At 45.5% G+C, this 18,129-nt stretch overlaps 1 protein-coding gene across 1 annotated transcript in view; it reads left to right on the top strand.

Moving 5' to 3' along the window:
• Positions 1-17,597, top strand: part of LOC126199182 (uncharacterized) — a 69,623-nt gene extending 52,026 nt beyond the window's left edge. Inside the window, exon 2 of the mRNA XM_049935956.1 lies at positions 14,418-17,597. Coding sequence (XP_049791913.1) covers positions 14,425-15,645 — 1,221 coding nt within the window. The 5' untranslated portion in view covers positions 14,418-14,424 and the 3' untranslated portion in view covers positions 15,646-17,597. The remainder of the gene's footprint in view (positions 1-14,417) is intronic.
• The last annotated feature ends 532 nt before the right edge of the window (positions 17,598-18,129 follow it).

Consider the following 18,129-nt stretch of genomic DNA (forward strand, 5'->3'; position numbering starts at 1 on the left):
CCTCAAACGCTAAGTCCCATAGTGATTAGAACCATCTGAACCATTTGATTCGGCGGATAAATATATAAGGCATAGCCTGTGCTGTTAAGAAGAATGAGGCAATGTTGCTTCGGACAAGTATGTCCAAGGGACGTTGCATCGATCCTCGTAACGTCACGAGCATTTTCATCTGATTGATAGGAAGATGTGGAACATGTTTTTTCTGTATAAATAACATCTAACACCACAGGTGTTATGCAGATAAATATAAAAACACATGTATTAAGAATGAATCGTCCGAGTTGTTGCTCATAAAATACAGGGAATGCCACGAAAGTAACTCCTTTAAAAAACTGCTAGAAAGTTATGAGTAAAAGTGTGTATGTATATCAGTCACCCGAATACAAGTCCTTCATGTACGAATTTTTGCGTGATAAATACCCATAACTATGTCTCCAATACGTGTGTCCTCCTGAGGGACATCGTGGAAAAGTCTGTCCAATTGGTGCCTTAGATCTTCAAATTCTCCAGGTGGTTGGTAAGGGGGGGGGGGGAGGGGGGCGCTGCCCATAATGCTCCAAACGTTCTCAAATGGGTAGAGGTCCGGCAACATTGCTGGCCAGGGAAGGGTTTGGAAAGCACGGAGACAAGCAGAAGAAACTCTTGCTGAATTGTAAGCCCTGAGTGACTTGCCATGAATGGCAACAAAACGATCGTCGACCTACCGCTGTCCTGTAAGGATGCCACGGATGACAACCAAAGGGTCTATGAAAAGAAATAGTTCCCCAGACCATCACTCCCAGTTGTCGAGCCGTATAGCGGGCGACAGCAAGGTTGGTATCCACTGCTGTTTGGGGCGTTTCCAGACACGTCTTCAGCCTGGAATCTCATTGACGCGGTGGGATACCAACCTGACTGTCGGCTTCCATATGGCCTGACGACCAGGAATGATGGTCTGGAGCGCCATTTCATTTCATAGCAGAACCCCTTCGTTTTGTGAACCTCGGCGCCCTTACAGTACAGCGGAACGTCGACGATACTGTACGGCCCGTTTTATTCCCTTCGTAGGAAGACAACGTGGTCTTACATTTCAGCAAGATTAAGCCGATACAAACACGGCGACAGTTTTTGTTACTTGTCTTTGTGTTTGCAAAACCCTACTTCGGCCAGCAAGGTCGCCCTATCTCTCCCCATTTGAGAACGTTTGGAGCATTATGGGCAGGGCTCACCAACCAGTTCGGGATTTTGACCATCCAACGCGCCAATTGGACAGAATTTGGCACGATATCCCGTGGGCGAACATCCTAGGACTCTGTCAATCAATGCCATGCCTAATAACCGCTTGCATAAGGGCCAGAGGTGGACCAGTTTGTTATTGACTTGCTTAATTTGTGCACCTCTTTCTTATGAATAAATAACCCACTTTTTCTGAAACGGAAATCACTTCTTTGCCTGTATATGTAAATCTCATCTACCGATTTCCGTCCCATTTGATGCTTCGTGGTACGTCGTGTTTTCGTCTTAGAGTGTACTTTTGAGGTGAAATTGCACTTTTAAATTTCATCTCTTCGGAAGACTTGGCAGTTTTATGTACCGTAATGTAACAGATAAGCGCTGACTTTGTGGAATTGCGCCTCTCACTGTAGTGTTTTGTATTCTGGTCTTGGAGCGTCTATTTCCAGTATTGTATCAAATGTTGGACCGTCAGCGAGTAAAAAAGTTATGGTTACCTATTTGTATCATTTTGCAATAGTACTGACTGTGTAGGGAGCGCGTTTCTCGAACTCTTTTTCTTTTGCGGCACAGGAAAGTACGCTTTAAAGTTTCGTGACACCGCTACATGAGATTTTTTTCCTAGATACAAAAAAGCAAACACACAAAGTACATACAAAACATTGTTTTCATTGTGCAACGAAAACGAGATACAAATTTTACAAATTTAATACGTAAGACTCTTGAATAGGGACATATGAACATAAATATAAGGCACGCAGTGAAATAAACTTATTACTCTTAAGCAAGAACATAAAAGTCTAGGGACACACCCTACATATATTTGCGACACATCAGTGTGTCGCGACCTGCCAGTAGGGAAACGCTGCTCTAGCGGTTGTTTTACTACTTTTATCTACAGTCGGTTCGCGACAGATAACGGGCGTTATTACTTTCATTGTTGACAGCGCTACTGATGAACTTCTCTCATCAATTACTCTCGCTTCCGATGTACCGAAATCAGTTTCCTTTTCGATACTGCCTAATTTTATCAGCTACATGTCTATGTGATTGCTTTCCTCTACGTTTCAATGGTATCTAATTAAATTAGTGCGCCATCGCTGTAACTACGAGGGTCGTTCAATAAGTAATGCCCCACTTTTTTTAAAAAAAAAAGCCATTAATATACATAGACAAACGTCCTTGTTGGTGCTTCACATTTGATGTTTGTTCTGTGGGCCGGTGAAGTTTCGAACCTTTCTGGCATATGGCAGAGCCGTAGTACAGCGTCAAAATGGCGTCTACTTACGACTCCGGTTACAAGCGTGGAGCTGTTATTGAATTCTTGTGTGCAGAAAAAGAAACGGTGGTGAACATTCGTAAACGTTTGTGTGTTGTGTATGGCGATGATGCAGTTGAGAGGAGCACAGTTGGGCGATGGGTAAAGAAAGTTACAGCCTCAGGAAAGCAGAGACAAAGCTCCATGATCAGCCACGATCGGGACGCCGTGTCACAGCCACTGTTCCAGACGTGCCGAATCGTGCGGATGACATTATTCGTGCCGACTCGCGCATCACAACTCGACAGTTGGCTGTACAGTTGTCGGTCAGCATTGGAAGTTCGTCTGCAGTGATTGAGACTCTCGGATATTCAAAGAGGTGCTCACGATGGGTTCCACGAATGCTCACAGTGGACCACGAGGTTCAAAGAAAGGCCATTTCATCTGAATTGTTGGAGCGTTTTGAGACCGATAGAGAGGCCTTTTTGTCACGGATCATTACGGGGGATGAAAACTGGGTTCACTAATTCGGGCCAGAAACAAAAAGGCAGTCCATGAAGTGGCATCATCCTCTTTCACCACAAAAGAAGAAATTCGAGACAACCCCCTCTGCCAGAAAAGTCATGATGACAGTCTTCTGGGATTGTGATGGTCTCGTTCTCGTGGATGTGATGCCAAGAAGGTCAACCATCAGTTCAGAGGCATATGTGAAGAGTGAATAAACTCAAGAACCGTTTCCGTTCGATCGGACAAGAATCCAGAAGAATTCTTATTCCAACACGATATGCGCGCCCACACACAAGTCTGAGAACCCGGAAACACATCACCGAATTGGGTTGGACATCATTGCCTCATCGCCGGCAGGAGTGACCGAGCAGTTCTAGGCGCTACAGTCTGGGACCGCGCGACCGCTACAGTCGCGGGTTCGAATCCTGCCTCGGGCGTGGATGTGTGTGATGTCCTTAGGTTAGTTAGGTTTAAGTAGTTCTAAGTTCTAGGGGACTGATGACCTCAGCGGTTAAGTCCCATAGTGCTCAGAGCCATTTGAATCATTGCCTCATCCACCGTACATCCCAGACGTGGCACCCTCGGACTTCCATCTCTTTGGGCCGCTTAAAGATTCTCTGCAGGGAACACACTTTGAAGATGACGAGAGTGTCGGTCAAGCAGTGAAAACATGGCTAAGCCTACTGGACAAAAGCTTTTATCAGCAGGGAATACATGATCTTCCACAACGTTGGCGTACGGCTATAGAACGTGATGGATATTACGTAGAAAAATAGGACATGAACAAGACATGTTGATGTATATTGTCACCAAATTCTGACTATTAACAATAAATATGTTCTGAGAAAGAAGTGGGTTATTGCTAATTGAACGACACTCGTAACTGTCTCCCGTACCTGATCACTTTCGTAATTTACTGTGCAGTTCTCTCGCGTTCAGCATTGACTAAATGTTCCTCGGGGCCGGCAGCCATGCTGATGCTGTTACGCTCGCCGGTTCACTGCGTCTGCCGATCAGCGGTCGGCCGTCTCCTTACGTTGTCTCGGTGGCAGAAGAGCAGTCGCGAGGCGCCATCTTGTGAGCAACCCGCCGCCTTCTCGTTGGCGGCGAAACTGACGCAAGCGATGAGGAGGGAAGTATTTTCTTTTTATCGCGGATCACATAGAACTTTTACTTCGTATTAATTGTACTATTTCACACTAGTAAAAAAACACAAGCATTATTCCAAAGAACCAGATATCCTGTCTGAGCACGAAAAAAAGACGAATATGTTCCTCTTTAAAAATTGACAGGAAAGTGGGGATGCAGCCCGATGTCATCCTCTCCTCCCCTAACCTCCTTGGCTGCATAGCGGTGGATGTCCTGGACCCCACTGGCAGTGACCATCTCCCTGTCCTCCTCACCGTTTCAGACGGTCGTCGCCCCCGTCCCAACCCTCGTACTGACCCTCCCCCGAAATACGTCCATGATTATTCCCGTGCCGACTGGAATGCCTACCGGGATACCCTCTCTACCCAGGTCGATAGCCACCCCCTCACGTACCACCACCCTGATGATGTTACCCGTGCCGCCTCCTTTCTCCAGCAGACCTTGTCTGAGGCCGTGGAGGCCCACGTCCTTTCTGTCGCCATCCACCCCCACCATCCTACTCTACCCCCACAGGGTGTCCTCCTTCTCCGTGAATCCCACCGTCACTACCGTGCCTTCCTTCACATGCGTGACCCGGACACACTACGACGCCACCGGCAATTACGACGACACATCAGGAACTTGCTCGTGGCTAAGAAACGCCGGGACTGGCGACAGACATGCATCCGTCTTAATGCTACACTTCCTATCAGCTCATCCAAGTACTGGTCAGACTTCTGCTGCCTCACTGGATCTAAGCCCCCTCCCTACTACCCTCTCCTTCATGATGATCAACCCTTCCCTGATAACCTTAGTAAGGCCAATCACTTAGCCTCCTACCTTTCCGATGTCTTTACCACCCCCGACGATCCCCAGTTCGATTACTCCCTCTTCCTGGATGTCCGGGATTGAACTGACACCTCTGTCTCTCCCCTCGCCCCTGGTTTCCAGTACTTGGACAACATTGCACAAACCGAACTCAATGCTACACTCCGCACAAAACGCAGCACCACTCCTGGTCACGATCGTGTCACCTGTCGCCACCTCCGTGAAGCTCCTGCCTCCTTCCTCTCCAGTCTGGCCAGGCTCTACAATGTGGTCCTGTCCACTGGCTACTGCCCCGACCTGTGGAAAACCTCCCACATCCTGATATTCCTCAAACCTGACAAACCGCCGTCCGCTGTCTACTCCTACCATCCCATCAGCCTTACCTTGGTCATCAGCAAGGTCCTAGAATCCATCCCTACTAACGCATCCACCAACATCTCCGCCAGCACCACCTCCTTCCCCTTATCCAGTGTGGCTTTCAGCCGTCCTTCTCTATCGATGACCTTCTCCTTCAGCTCACTCATCTCCTCTCCGAAAAACTTAATTCCTGTCACTCCGCTATCTTCCTCTCCCTTGACCTCGAATGCGCCTATGACCGTGTGTGGCATTCCGGTCTCCTCTTCAAGCTCCAAACCTTCGTCCTTCCTATTAACTACATCCGTCTGATCGGGTCCGTTCTTTCCCAACGTCCTTCCTATGTCACCATCTATAACACAGACTCCTTCACCTTCTTCCCCTCCGCCGGTGTGCCCAAAGGTTCTGTCCTTTCCCCTCTTCTGTACCTTTTGTATACGGCGGACATGCCGCCGCCTTCATCCCCCATCCACCTTCTCCAGTACGCCAATGACACAGCATTCCTTGCCCTCGCCCCCACCCTGCAGCGCTCCCAACACCTTCTCCAGTCCCATCTTGACCGATTCACCACTTGGTGCAACCAGTGGTTGCTGAAGGTCAATCCTTCCAAAACCCAGGCAATCATAGTAGGCAAAACCACCCCTTCCTTCCGCCTCCTCGATTTCTATGTCACCATCTATGGCTGTCCTATCGCCCTCACCCCCACCCTTAAGTACCTTGGCGTCACCCTTGACCGTCATCTCTCCTGGACCCCCCACCTCCGGACAATCCAAGCCAAGGCACGCTCCTGACTCCGTCTCCTCAAGCTCCTTTCTGGCCGTACATGGGGTCTGGACCCCTCCACCATCCTCCATACTTATAAATCCCTCATCCACCCTATCCTTTGCTACGCCCACCCTGCTTGGTTCTCCGCTCCCCCTACCTTTTACAAATCCCTTCAGATCCCAGAACGCCATGCTCTTCGCCTCGCCTATCGCATCCGTCTCCCCTCCCCCACGCGGATCCTGTACGACCTTATTCCGTTCCCCCACCTCCTCCTTTTCCTCCAACCGATATGGATCCTCTACACCTCCCGTAAACTCGATCCTCCTCACCCGCTTGTCTCTCCCATCCTCTCCCACCCCTGTCAGTGCCTGTATTTCCACGTCCCACCTGCACTCCATCTCTCCACTCTCCATACCCTCTCCCAAGGTGGCTTCCGCCAGCTCCCCCTCCCTGATGATGCCCTCCTCCCCTCCATCTACCCCTCCTACCAACTTTGATACTCCCCCTCTTCCTGTGTTTGTTCCTATGTGCACCCTCTCTTCCTTCTCTTCCCCTTCCCTCCCTCCTCCCTCTCTCCCCCCTCCTCCCCCAGGCTTCCCCTACCCCCATGCCTTCATTCCTCCCCCCATCTCCTCTGCCCTTGGCATCTTTGCTCTCCCCTCTCCCTCCCCCACCACCTTCTTCCCCTCTTGGCAGGTCCCCAGACCCGCACAAGCTAAGTGTGGACATTCCCGCACCGGAGATTATCGCCATCAGTTTCTCGCGTGTGTGCCATCGTGTTTGTGTTCAGTGTTTTTCGCCGTTATGCTCCTTCGTTCACCTGTACCGTCTCCGTCATCAGTGTTTGTGTGAAGTGCCGACAGTTTTTCGTGTTTTTTCGTCGAGTGTGAATGGCTTCGTGTTTTTTAATTTTTGTCTCTACAGTTTTTTACCACCAATCTGTTACCTTTTTCTCTTCACTGTCTCTTTTATTGAAATGCTTGTGGCTGAAGAGTGGAGTAGACTTATCCGCTGCCAGCCCATCTATGTAAGAGGTGCAAAATAACAATAAAGAAAAAAATGGGGAAGCAGCGCTGGATCAATCCTCATTCGGCCTTTCTCATCGAAATTATGGCGTGTGTACATATTCGCGCTTTTCTAACAGAGAACTTTCTGTATCTCTTTACCCAGTGTCTCTTTGTAGTTAAACCTTCATACTCAGGATCTCCCTCTCACTGGCACTATCTATATATATGTCTCTCTCCCACTATCTCTTTTTTCTACCACTGTTTATCCCACTGACACTCCACCCTCCTTCACTTTTACAGTCTCCATTTATCTTTCTTTCCCGTTGCCACTGTCTCAACCACACCTCGGCAGCTCAAAACGTCTGGCGGAGGGCAGCTTACTTTTTCCCCTATACCCCCGTGTTTAAGATTTAGGTCCAAAATAGGCCCTTAGCTATACCTACGTGTTAAAGTGTGCCGATCTGAGAGGGTCCAGACCCTCAAGGCCCTGTATTTGGTCTCCACTCATCTGTTTTTTTTTCATTTCCATTGTTTCTTCTCTCTTTTGCTCCCTCTGCTTCCATCTCCATCAATCTCTCTTTGTCTTTTACTGCTGTTGTCTGTCACCTCAGCATCACCTCTTCCACCTTGACTACCACTGCTATTATCTTCATCTGTCTCTCTCTTTCACTGCCGGTTTCTGTCTCCTGTCTGTGTCTTCTCTCTCTTTACCTCAAACTGGCACTGCCTTCTCTCTGTTCTACCGCCACTGTCTCTTTGGTACTCTCTCAGCACAAAATAGCGCAAATACTAGGGTTGCCCAGAAAGCACTGCACCACATTTTTTTTCTTCAACAATTCTTTATCGAACATAATGAGAATTACACACACGAAATAATGGTGTTTTATCTACACGCTCCATTTTTCCACGTAATCTCCATCCCTTTCGATGGCCTTCCTCCAACGTGAAACAAGTACATGTATGCCCTGTCGGTACCACTCCTTGTCCTCTTGGTGGAGCCAGCGCTTCACTGTGTGAATCACCTCCTGATCGTCCTCAAAATATCTTCGACGAGTGGCATCCTTCAACAGCCCAAACAAGTGGAAGTCCGAGGGGGCTGCAGCATGTCAGGTGTGACAGCCGTGGACGGTGTCCACGGCCGCAACCAATCGTGGAGCTCCGCCTAACCGCCTTCTGATGACCTCACCCTCCGTGCCCAGCGACTAACTGTACTTCTGTCGACAGCAGAAGCTCCATAGACTTTGCACAAGCTTTTGTGAATATTGCCCACGGTTTCTTTCTCTGCAGTGAGAAATTTATTGACGACACGTTGCTTGTAGCGTACATCACCTACAGACGCCATTTTGAAACTGTCCTGCAGATACACCATCTGTCGAAAGTGACGGAAACTTGGCGCGCTCACTCGGGAGACTTAAAATAATAACTTTTTTTCCGGTTGAGAAAAAAAAGTGGTGCATTACTTTCTGGGCAACCCTCGTACGTTCAGAAGTCAAAATTTTTGGTGAGGAAGAATTGAGGCAGCTGCTTCCCCACTTTTCTGCCAAAGTCTTTTAACGAGGAACATGATCGCCTTTCTTGTGCTCTGATAGGAGAATTTTTCCACCGGTTACCTTCTTTTCTCTGCTACAGTAAAGTTTACTGCTTATATAAAACTAAGTCTATAGGTCACGAAAGTTTTGATAGTTTGTTTATGTACTTCGACACATTTATGCACTTTCACTCGCATAAAGTACGCATAATATGAGGTTAACACATAATCGCATGCTTTACATTTCTGCTGGATACTTTGCTCATCGACAGCAGTTCATCAAAACCTCTGCCTTTTGTTTTAATTCTTGAAAGAGTAGGAATGTACTTAGAATTACTTTACTTAACTTTGCATAATATTAGGCAGTCATTTTAACTTCTTTTCGTGCCTTTTAAGACCAGTCTTTGCCCATTTTTATCACTGCACTACCACTTTGGGCGTAAACACATAGGCGTGAAGTGCCAATTACAAAGAGACAGCGCGTCATAAACTACTATAGGTAAAAAATCGTTAAAACTACATATACGCCTCAGATCGGATACTATCTGCATATTTTACGTGTGGACTTTATAAGGGCGTATTCTGGTGTGTTTATGGACTGTTATTTATGACTCCCATTGTTTTCTTCCAGAAAGGGGTAGCTCATAGCCTAAATATGTGAACGGTTCACTCTTTCTACACAGTTATTGTTCATATAGATCTTACTTTGTACTGGGTATTTTCCTCAGAAGGTCACGGTGTTTGTTTCTTCGTTGCTGATGTCGAAGCTGTAATTCTCAGATAAAAACTGTAAATATTGTACAGAACGCTGCAGATCGCCCTCTTGTAACCTGTTCTCTCTTCCCTCTTCTATTTTACGTGAATTTCACTTATTATCATTTTCATGTGAAACAAAATGAAACACATCGGTATGTTATGGGAGAAAAGAACGACGGTCCCAACCCTAACCAATATGTGAACTGCCTGTACCAGGAAACTGTAGTTCAAGCGGGGCGCATAGATCTAGTGCATAGTAGACCTACCTTTCTGGTTCTGCATCTTCAGAGTCCGAAGGCACCACTCAGGCTTGTCAAACGTACCTGATCTTCTCTCCCTGTCGCAAACAAATGCCAACTGGAACGATAAATTCACAACACTGAGGCAGCATACGCAAAACGGCAAATACACCAAAATTACCTACATGCATTGTAGCAACAGCGTCGCGACTGGCATAAGCTTTGCGCCCTGTCTGACAACATCAAAGTCTGCTAATCTGTCGCCAATCAATTTACAAACGCCGCAGCTCATTTCTCACAAAAAAAAAAAAAAAAAAAAAACAGAAAATGTCTGGAACTGCATATGGTTGTTTGCAGTGCCCATTCCTTCGTGTGATCCTAGAGTCAGTCACTATACCTGGAGCAGAACAACGAAGTTATTGACAGCTGGATGTTTACTGGAAACTTGTCATAGTAATAACTAATCAACGAACGAACTTGGTCACGATTTCTGTGATGTTCACTGTTGTATCGCTCTGCTACTTCAGGTGCAGTGTGTAACAGCGGAGAGGTTGTATGTAGGGCTGTTGATAAAATATCGGTATATCGATATTTCTTCTAATAGATATCGATTGTTATCGGCTATATTTCAATCTCCTATATATCGTTATTAAAATGGCATTTTTTTGTTTTATATTATATTTTTTCGCGATTTATGGTAAATACTTGATGAAACTGTTCGTTTGAAACTGCAGTAGAACGTAATTTTACTTTACTGTGTGAAAGAGTCTTACTACTTTTTGAGCTTGCATCGCGTCCAGTCTTTCTCTTTGAGTGTGTGAAACAGGTATAAGTGGCACGGTTGGTGGTGTGAATGGAATAACAAGATTTCTGATGTGAAGAAATAGCACACCAGCTGCGTTAAAAAATTAATTTTTGAGCAATTAGTGTGCTATTTCTTCACATCGGCATTCTTCAAAAACAGTTGCCGAAAGTGATTAACAAAAATCTAACGGTCTTTGTAGTGGGCGGACACGTGTGAGGGGAAATGCTGGCGTAATGGTCGCTCGGCGCTGCTACCAAAAGATACTGAAACTTCTAATTTGACCACGCAACTTCGACGCTACAGCTGCTAGGTCGCTGGCGTTGGCAGAAACGAAAAAACATGGAAGTCGACATGAAGTGTTTTGGACAAATCCGATAAATGATGAAACAGAACAACGGACCATCGGACACCTTTTATTGCGCCACTTACAACGTGTTTAACTGTAAGACGGTAGAGTTGTGAGGGGAGTGCGGGGAGAGGAGGAAGCAAGCATTGGCTGGCGTGTGGAGAGGAGGTGTGGGGGGGGGGGGGGGGAGACAAGGCACGCCTACCAGTTGCAGTGAGTGCTGGCACTACAAATTGCGCGTCATCCTTACACGAAAGCAGACGAAAGCCTTGGAAGTAAAACTCGCTTTAAATGTTCGTAAACGAAACTGAAATCGTCATGTACATTAATATATATATATATATATATATATATATATATATATATATATATATATATATATAAATGAATGTATGTATGCTTTGTCCTGTGTATGCACCAGCTCTCACTGAAGATTTGTAAATGGGGTGAAGCAATTTTTTCTGCCCCCTTTCCTTTCGCAGCATTCAATCACACGCAATATAATTTTGCGAGCATCGCTACGTAATACTGGTTTCCTTCTAACCATAGGCCTACCGGTAGGGGTTGTTGGCGACTCCCGAGATGGGCCAGCAACTGCCTCTTCACTCTTTTTGATAATGTTTAGCACAACTGCACAGTAAAAACATGCAGAACAGTATAGCGCAAAACAATAACGAAGCAGACGACAATGGCTACCTTGTACAACACAGTCAGCTACGTAATGTTGGCAGCAGTCGAAACTGCGTGCCTACCGAAGCCTCCCGACGATTACCGACTTCTACCGATTCAGGACTAGGGAGAGGTCTGCCATCTAAAAGTTTCCACACTGTACAAGCCGGTAACATTGCTATATCAGTCTCCTAGACTTAGAACTACTTAAACCTAACTAACCTAAGGACATCACTCACAGCCATGCCCGAGGCAGGATTCGAACCTGCGACCGCAGCAGTAGCGCGGTTCCGGACTGAAGCGCCTAGAACCGCTCGGCCACAGGGGCCGGCTTATCGTTTTCCTTTCAATTGTTGCTCTAAGAGGATTGTCAGGCATTATCTAATAATAACCAATACTTAAATATTCAGCTCTAAAACCGGCAGTATATTTACAATGTGCAGCTAATATTTTCATAGGCCGGTACGTCGAAATTTTTTCCGTCGATATATCGATACTTCTTTTGATATATCGAGGGCCAAGAATGATATACTTTAAATACCGATGTAACGGATTACTGATATTTTTAAAAATATCAACAGTTCTAGGATGCATACGACGCTTGCCGCCAGTTACGTATAACAATCACAATTCGTTTCCATTGGTTGCAACGTTCTTCTGTGCAGCGTGTTAATTTCACGCGGTAGAAGTAGTTGCGAAAGTAGGCTGAAAAATCATAAATCTATTACCACCCTTCGAACCAAACCCAATACCGTACGTTAAGGGGCAGCGTGTGAATGTATCCAGAACGGAAGCACGGAGTTGCTGCTTCTGGAACCATATAGTGAGCCCAGACAAACGTGGACCGACAGACATCGCCCCTTTATATTCTCGACCAGGAAATAAGATGTGTTCCTAATTATCCTGTCTTCCACATGCACTATCCTCAACGTGCAACACTCTCCACTACCCACCATATAAGTAAAATGGCCTAAGTGTAAACATTTTTTTGGGAAGTACGTTAGACCATTTTTTCTACACTACTGGCCATTATAATTGCTACACAAAGAAGAAATGCAGATGGTAAACGGGTATTCATTGGACAATATATTATACTAGAACTGACATGTGATTACATTTTCACGCAGTTTGGGTGCATAGATCCTGAGAAATCAGTACCCAGAACCACCACCTCTGGCCGTAATAACGGCCTTGATGCGCCTGGGCATTGGGTCAAAGATAGCTTGAATGGAGTGTACAGGTACAGCTGCCCATGCAGCTTCAACACGATACCACAGTTCATCAAGAGTAGTGACTGGCGTATTGTGACGAGCCAGTTGCTCGGCCACCATTGACCAGACGTTTTCAATTGGTGAGAGATCTGGAGAATGTGCTGGCCAGGGCAGCAGTCGAACATTTCTGTATCCAGAAAGGCCCATACACGATCTGCAACGTGCTGTCGTGCATTATCCTGCTGAAATGTAGGGTTTCGCAGGGATCGAATGAAGGGTAGAACCACGCGTCGTAACACATCTGAAATGTAACGTCCACTGTTCAAAGTGCCGAGACCAATGGCACCCCATACCATCACGCCGGGTGATACGCGAGTATGGCGATGACGAATACACGCTTCCAATGTGCGTTCACCGCTATGTCGCCAAACACGGATGCCACCATCATGATGCTGTAAACAGAACCTGGATTCATCTAAAAAGTGACGTTTTGCCATTCGTGCACCCAGGTTCGTCGTTGAGTACACCATCGTAGGCGCTCCTGTCTCTGATGCAGCGTCAAGGGTAACCGCAGCCATGGTCTCCGAGCTGATAGTCCATGCTGCTGCAAACGTCGTCGAACTGTTCGTGCAGATGGTTGTGGTCTTGCAAGCGTTCCCATCAGGGATCGAGACGTGGCTGCACGATCCGTTACAGCCATGCGGATGAGATGCCTGTCATCTCGATTGCTAGTGATACGAGGCCGTTGGGATCCATCACGGCGTTCCGTATTACCCTCCTGAACCCACCGATTCCATATTCTGGTAAGAGTCATTGGATCTCGACCAAGGCGAGCAGTAATGTCGGGATACGATAAACCGCAATCGCGATAGGCTACAATCCGACCTTTATCAAAGTCGGAAACGTGATGGTACTCATTTCTTCTCCTTACACGAGGCATCACAACAACGTTTCACCAGGCAACGCCGGTCAACTGCTGTTTGTGTATGAGAAATCGGTTGGACACTTTCCTCGTGTCAGCACGTTGTAGGTGTCGCCACCGGCACCAACCTTGTGTGAATGCTCTAAAAGGCTAATCATTTGCATATCACAACATCTTCTTCGTATCGGTTAAATTTTGCGTCTGTAGCACGTTATCTTCGTGGTGTAGCAATTTTAATAGCCAGTAGTGTAGTTTTGAGCAGGAGTATATCCTGTAAGATTACGGAACATTCCAGTGTAGTAAATGACTGAAAACAGAGGCTGTAGTGTATTTTTAGTGACTTGTGTGCTTATGGTTCTGCATCAACTACAGTTGTATTATTTCATGCACTATGCTGAACGGCGGCCAGAACATCATCAGGTGGAAGGTAGCCTGACTAATCTGCGTTTTTTACACGCTGCCGGCCCGAGTGGCCGAGCGGTTCTAGGCGCTACAGTCTGGAACCGCGCAACCGCTACGGTCGCAGGTTCGAATCCTGCCTCGGGCATGGATGTGTGTGATGTCCTTAGGTTAGTTAGGTTTAAGTAGTTCTAAGTTCTAGGGGACTGATGACCTCCGATGTTAAGTACCATAGTGCTCAGAGCCATTTGAACCATTTTTTTTACACGCTGCTGAAAGTTTTCGTGGACGCTTATCACTGAAACAGTTACGTAATAGATGTTTTTCATTTGATGATGATGATGATTTAGTCACGGAAACCCCTAGTGGGTGTAATAAAACGTTTATGACTCAAGGAAATTTTTCGTTTTAATTAGTGTTTTTAGTTATCACAACAGAGCTCATAATGAATGACTTTGTAATTTGTTTTTGCTGTTGTTTCAGGTTTGCCATGGAGAATATACCGTGGACTGAGCCTGTGACATCTTCGAAATTTGAAGATCTCCTTGGGCTAAACAAAGGCTCTGTGGAAAGTATATCTATAAAGAATATGACGAAGCCCGGTCAGAATTTCGGCAGCAGCTTACTTAGTATTGAAGTAACTTTGCGAGATGGTCAAACGCTGTACCTGGTTGGCAAATTCATGCCTAGAACAGAAGCGCAAAAAGCAGCTTTCGATTCGGCGAAGACATTTGTGAAAGAAATACACGCGTACCGCTCCATAAACGTCGAACTGATTAAACTGCAGCGTGAGAGGGGCGTTCCGGAGGAGGAGGTCTGCGACCCGATGCCGCGGTACTACGGGTCGCGGGTGAACATCGCCGACGACGACTCGTCGGGGGCCGACGACAACGCGGTGCTCCTGCTGCAGAACCTGACGCGCAGCGGCTACCAGATGAGAGACCAGAAGAAGGGGCTGGACTTGTCGCACGCTAGGTTGCTCGTCAAGAGGGTCGCGCAGTTCCAAGCGTCGGCTGTCGCTCTCAGGCTCCTCAAACCGCAAGTGTTTAGCAGCCTCATTGACGGCAGGTGTACTTTCGCTGGTATGGGAGCCGAAGGGAACCGGCAGTTTTCTAACAGCCTCATGGAACATTTTAAATCTTTTCCAGAGGTTGCACCGTATTACGACAGACTTAGGGCTATCAACGATCGGGTGTGTGATATCTCTTTGGAGAAGCTTTGGGCGGAAGTTGTCGAACCGTACGCTTCGCTGTCGCATAACGATCTGTGGGTCAACAACATGATGTTCCTGTACGACGTCAGCGGCAATCCGACGAGTGTCAAGTTCTTCGACTTCCAGACGCTCACCTACTCGTCGCCTGTTAGAGACCTCATATTTTTCCTGTACACCAGCGTACGACACGATCTGGTTAGAAACAGCGTCGATGAACTAACGGTATTATATTACGAGAGTTTCGTAGTTTGGCTGAAGAAAATGGGTTGTAGCACAGAAGCGTTTACGGAGACAGCATTCAGACAAGAGATCGACAGGGTCGCCCCGACGGAGGTGATGCATATACTGCTGTTGCTGAACGTGTTGTGCGCAGACGAACACGAGAAATTTACGCCCTCTGATGAGCCAGATTCAAGTCCGTCATTTTCTTCGAGCGAAATGTATCGAACGAAAGCGTTAATCACGCTTCAAGATTTTGATGCAAGGGGCTGGTTGTAACGGATGTGTCATTAAGTATAGGTTGAAAAATATGTGTCCTCGTCAAATATTTATCTGTTTCGCCATACGGGAATATATTTCACACGGGCTGCGTTTAAGGATGCACCTGTGAGAAACACTCCTACGTTTTCCCTTCCTTGTCCCAAACTAAGGTTACAGACATCTGGAAAATCCTGAGGCATACTGAAACGTCCCCTTTGGAAAATTTATGAATTGCTGTGCTGGTAAACCTCTTACGTTATTTGATTTTCAAACAGATGAGCAGAAGTGAACGTACTCAGACATTTCTCACTTTACTTATTCTGATCAACACTGAACTAACACACAATATTTTTAGCGCAACGCAATCTGACTTTCAATAATCCATACAAAAGAATGGAGCAGACTAACAATAACCTGTACCTTTCACAAATCACTTACCTCACAAAAATCTTCATTACTCGAACTACTGCAATACAGCGAGCGCCAATACTGCCAGCTAAATAAAAGATTCTAACTACTGAAGACACTAACTACTGATAGGCATAGTTAGCAAATGAAAGAAATACTGAAAATGAAAGAGTACTTCTTCGCTATTCCATTGCGTTATTGAAAATGTTGGACGTGTGTTTTCATTAATCTCCGTCAAGTAAGGGGAAAAAACAGATTAAGCAACGGCTCTGTGAATGGCATTATGTTGTCTAAATACAGTTACAGAACGTTAATTGTTCAAAATTTGAATACAATAGAGCAAACAATGTATTTACCTTAATAGTGTTCAAAAGTCATAATAAATATATCAGTTCATGACATCCAGTCTTACAAATTTCGTTTTTCTGACGGACACAAGTCCAGATCGTCCGCTCTAAAAACTCTACCATCTCTCTTCCCACATCCATCACTGCTGGCAGCTCACCTTCAACTGAGCAACGCTACGCGCTGTTCACATCCAACTGCCTAACACTACAACAGCGAATATTCCAACAATGCAAACCAGCCACAGACTTCACACAGCACAGTCAGTGATTTTCATATAGAGCGCTACGTGGCGTTACCAACATAAAAACCTAAACAGCCTACTTACAATACTCTTGATTTTAGCTTTGTGCCCGCTATTCGGAAGAAATTTAAGGAGAAATTCCAAAGTCTTACGTTCTGATGAGACCCACGCAAATGGACTTCTCATCCGAGTGAGCAGCAGCGGTAAGCTTAGATCGGAGGTCTTATTTGCCTGGTTTCCGGTGACGTTCAAACGACGGAGCCGTGTGCCTTAAAAAACTGTCTCTTACGCGCAGCTCGTTCTATTCTTCTCCACGCTACTCACTTGCCCAGCCTTGCGGCAACGGAGGCATTTGCTTATTTATCCACTAGCAACGGCCGCTGCTTTACCTTGCTACACGGCCTGCGATATTTGGGAGTCACTCCTACGTGACTATTGTCCTACTGGTTCTACGTAAGTTATAAATATGCCATATCAGTGTATGGTAAATGTATGGGATATATCAATTTTAGACTTAAAATATTTGAATAGATTAATTTAAATCCAAAAGTGTGTAATTTATGATATATTTTAAAGTGAAATGCGTTTTATGATTGATGATACTTTCTGTCGCTAACAATTACATAAACGAATTTTTGTAAAAGAATCTGCCAACCTTTCTAAATTTAAATTTTAATTATAAATGCGTTAGATATCTCAGCAGCAGCATATATTCAGAATTATTGAAAATAACAGAGTACTTCTTCGCTATTCCATTGCGTTTTTGAAAATGTCGGACGTGTGTTTTCATTAATCTCGGACAAGTAAGGGAAAAAAAAACAGATCAAGCAACGGCTCTGTGAATGGCATTATGTTGTCTAAATACAGTTACAGAACGTTAACTGTTCAAAATTTGAATACATTTCGTGCTCAGATATTGAATAAAATTGGTTCCTCCATGGGATAATATTAAAATACTAAGACAATTAATGATATCTACATGTACATAACATAGTGTTCTTCTGTTGTAAATAATAAAACAATTTAAATATCAAATTTTATACAGCTGCCAGCATTTGATCTACCATATCCTTGTGTCATACCTTACGTTGTACATTTTAGACCTTCATGTCCCACATTTCACTGTAGAGTCCTATCATCTACCTAAATTGTTGTGTCCTTCCTACTCGTCGGATATGGGGTGCCTAGAAAACCTGCTTTCGCCGATCGCTAGACAACAATCCAGACAAATCGTATTAATGAATTTTTATTACAAAAAGATAAATGACGACACTTAAGGTAACTTGCTAGTGAATCTGCTTCAAAAATTCAATTTTTTCCTTCTTAAATCAATATTTACAGTTTTGTGAACAAAATGGTGGTTAAATGAATCGATTCGGACATCGGGAACATCTTTAAAAACGAATTTAAATATATGTAGGTATGCGGCAACGACCGTATTTCCGCTGCAGTCGGATGTCAAATGCCTCAAAAGCGTTTGGAAATGCGTTGGAAAATATGCCTTA

This window comes from Schistocerca nitens, chromosome 8, assembly GCF_023898315.1.
Source record: "Schistocerca nitens isolate TAMUIC-IGC-003100 chromosome 8, iqSchNite1.1, whole genome shotgun sequence".
Classification (NCBI taxonomy): Eukaryota; Metazoa; Arthropoda; class Insecta; order Orthoptera; family Acrididae; genus Schistocerca; species Schistocerca nitens.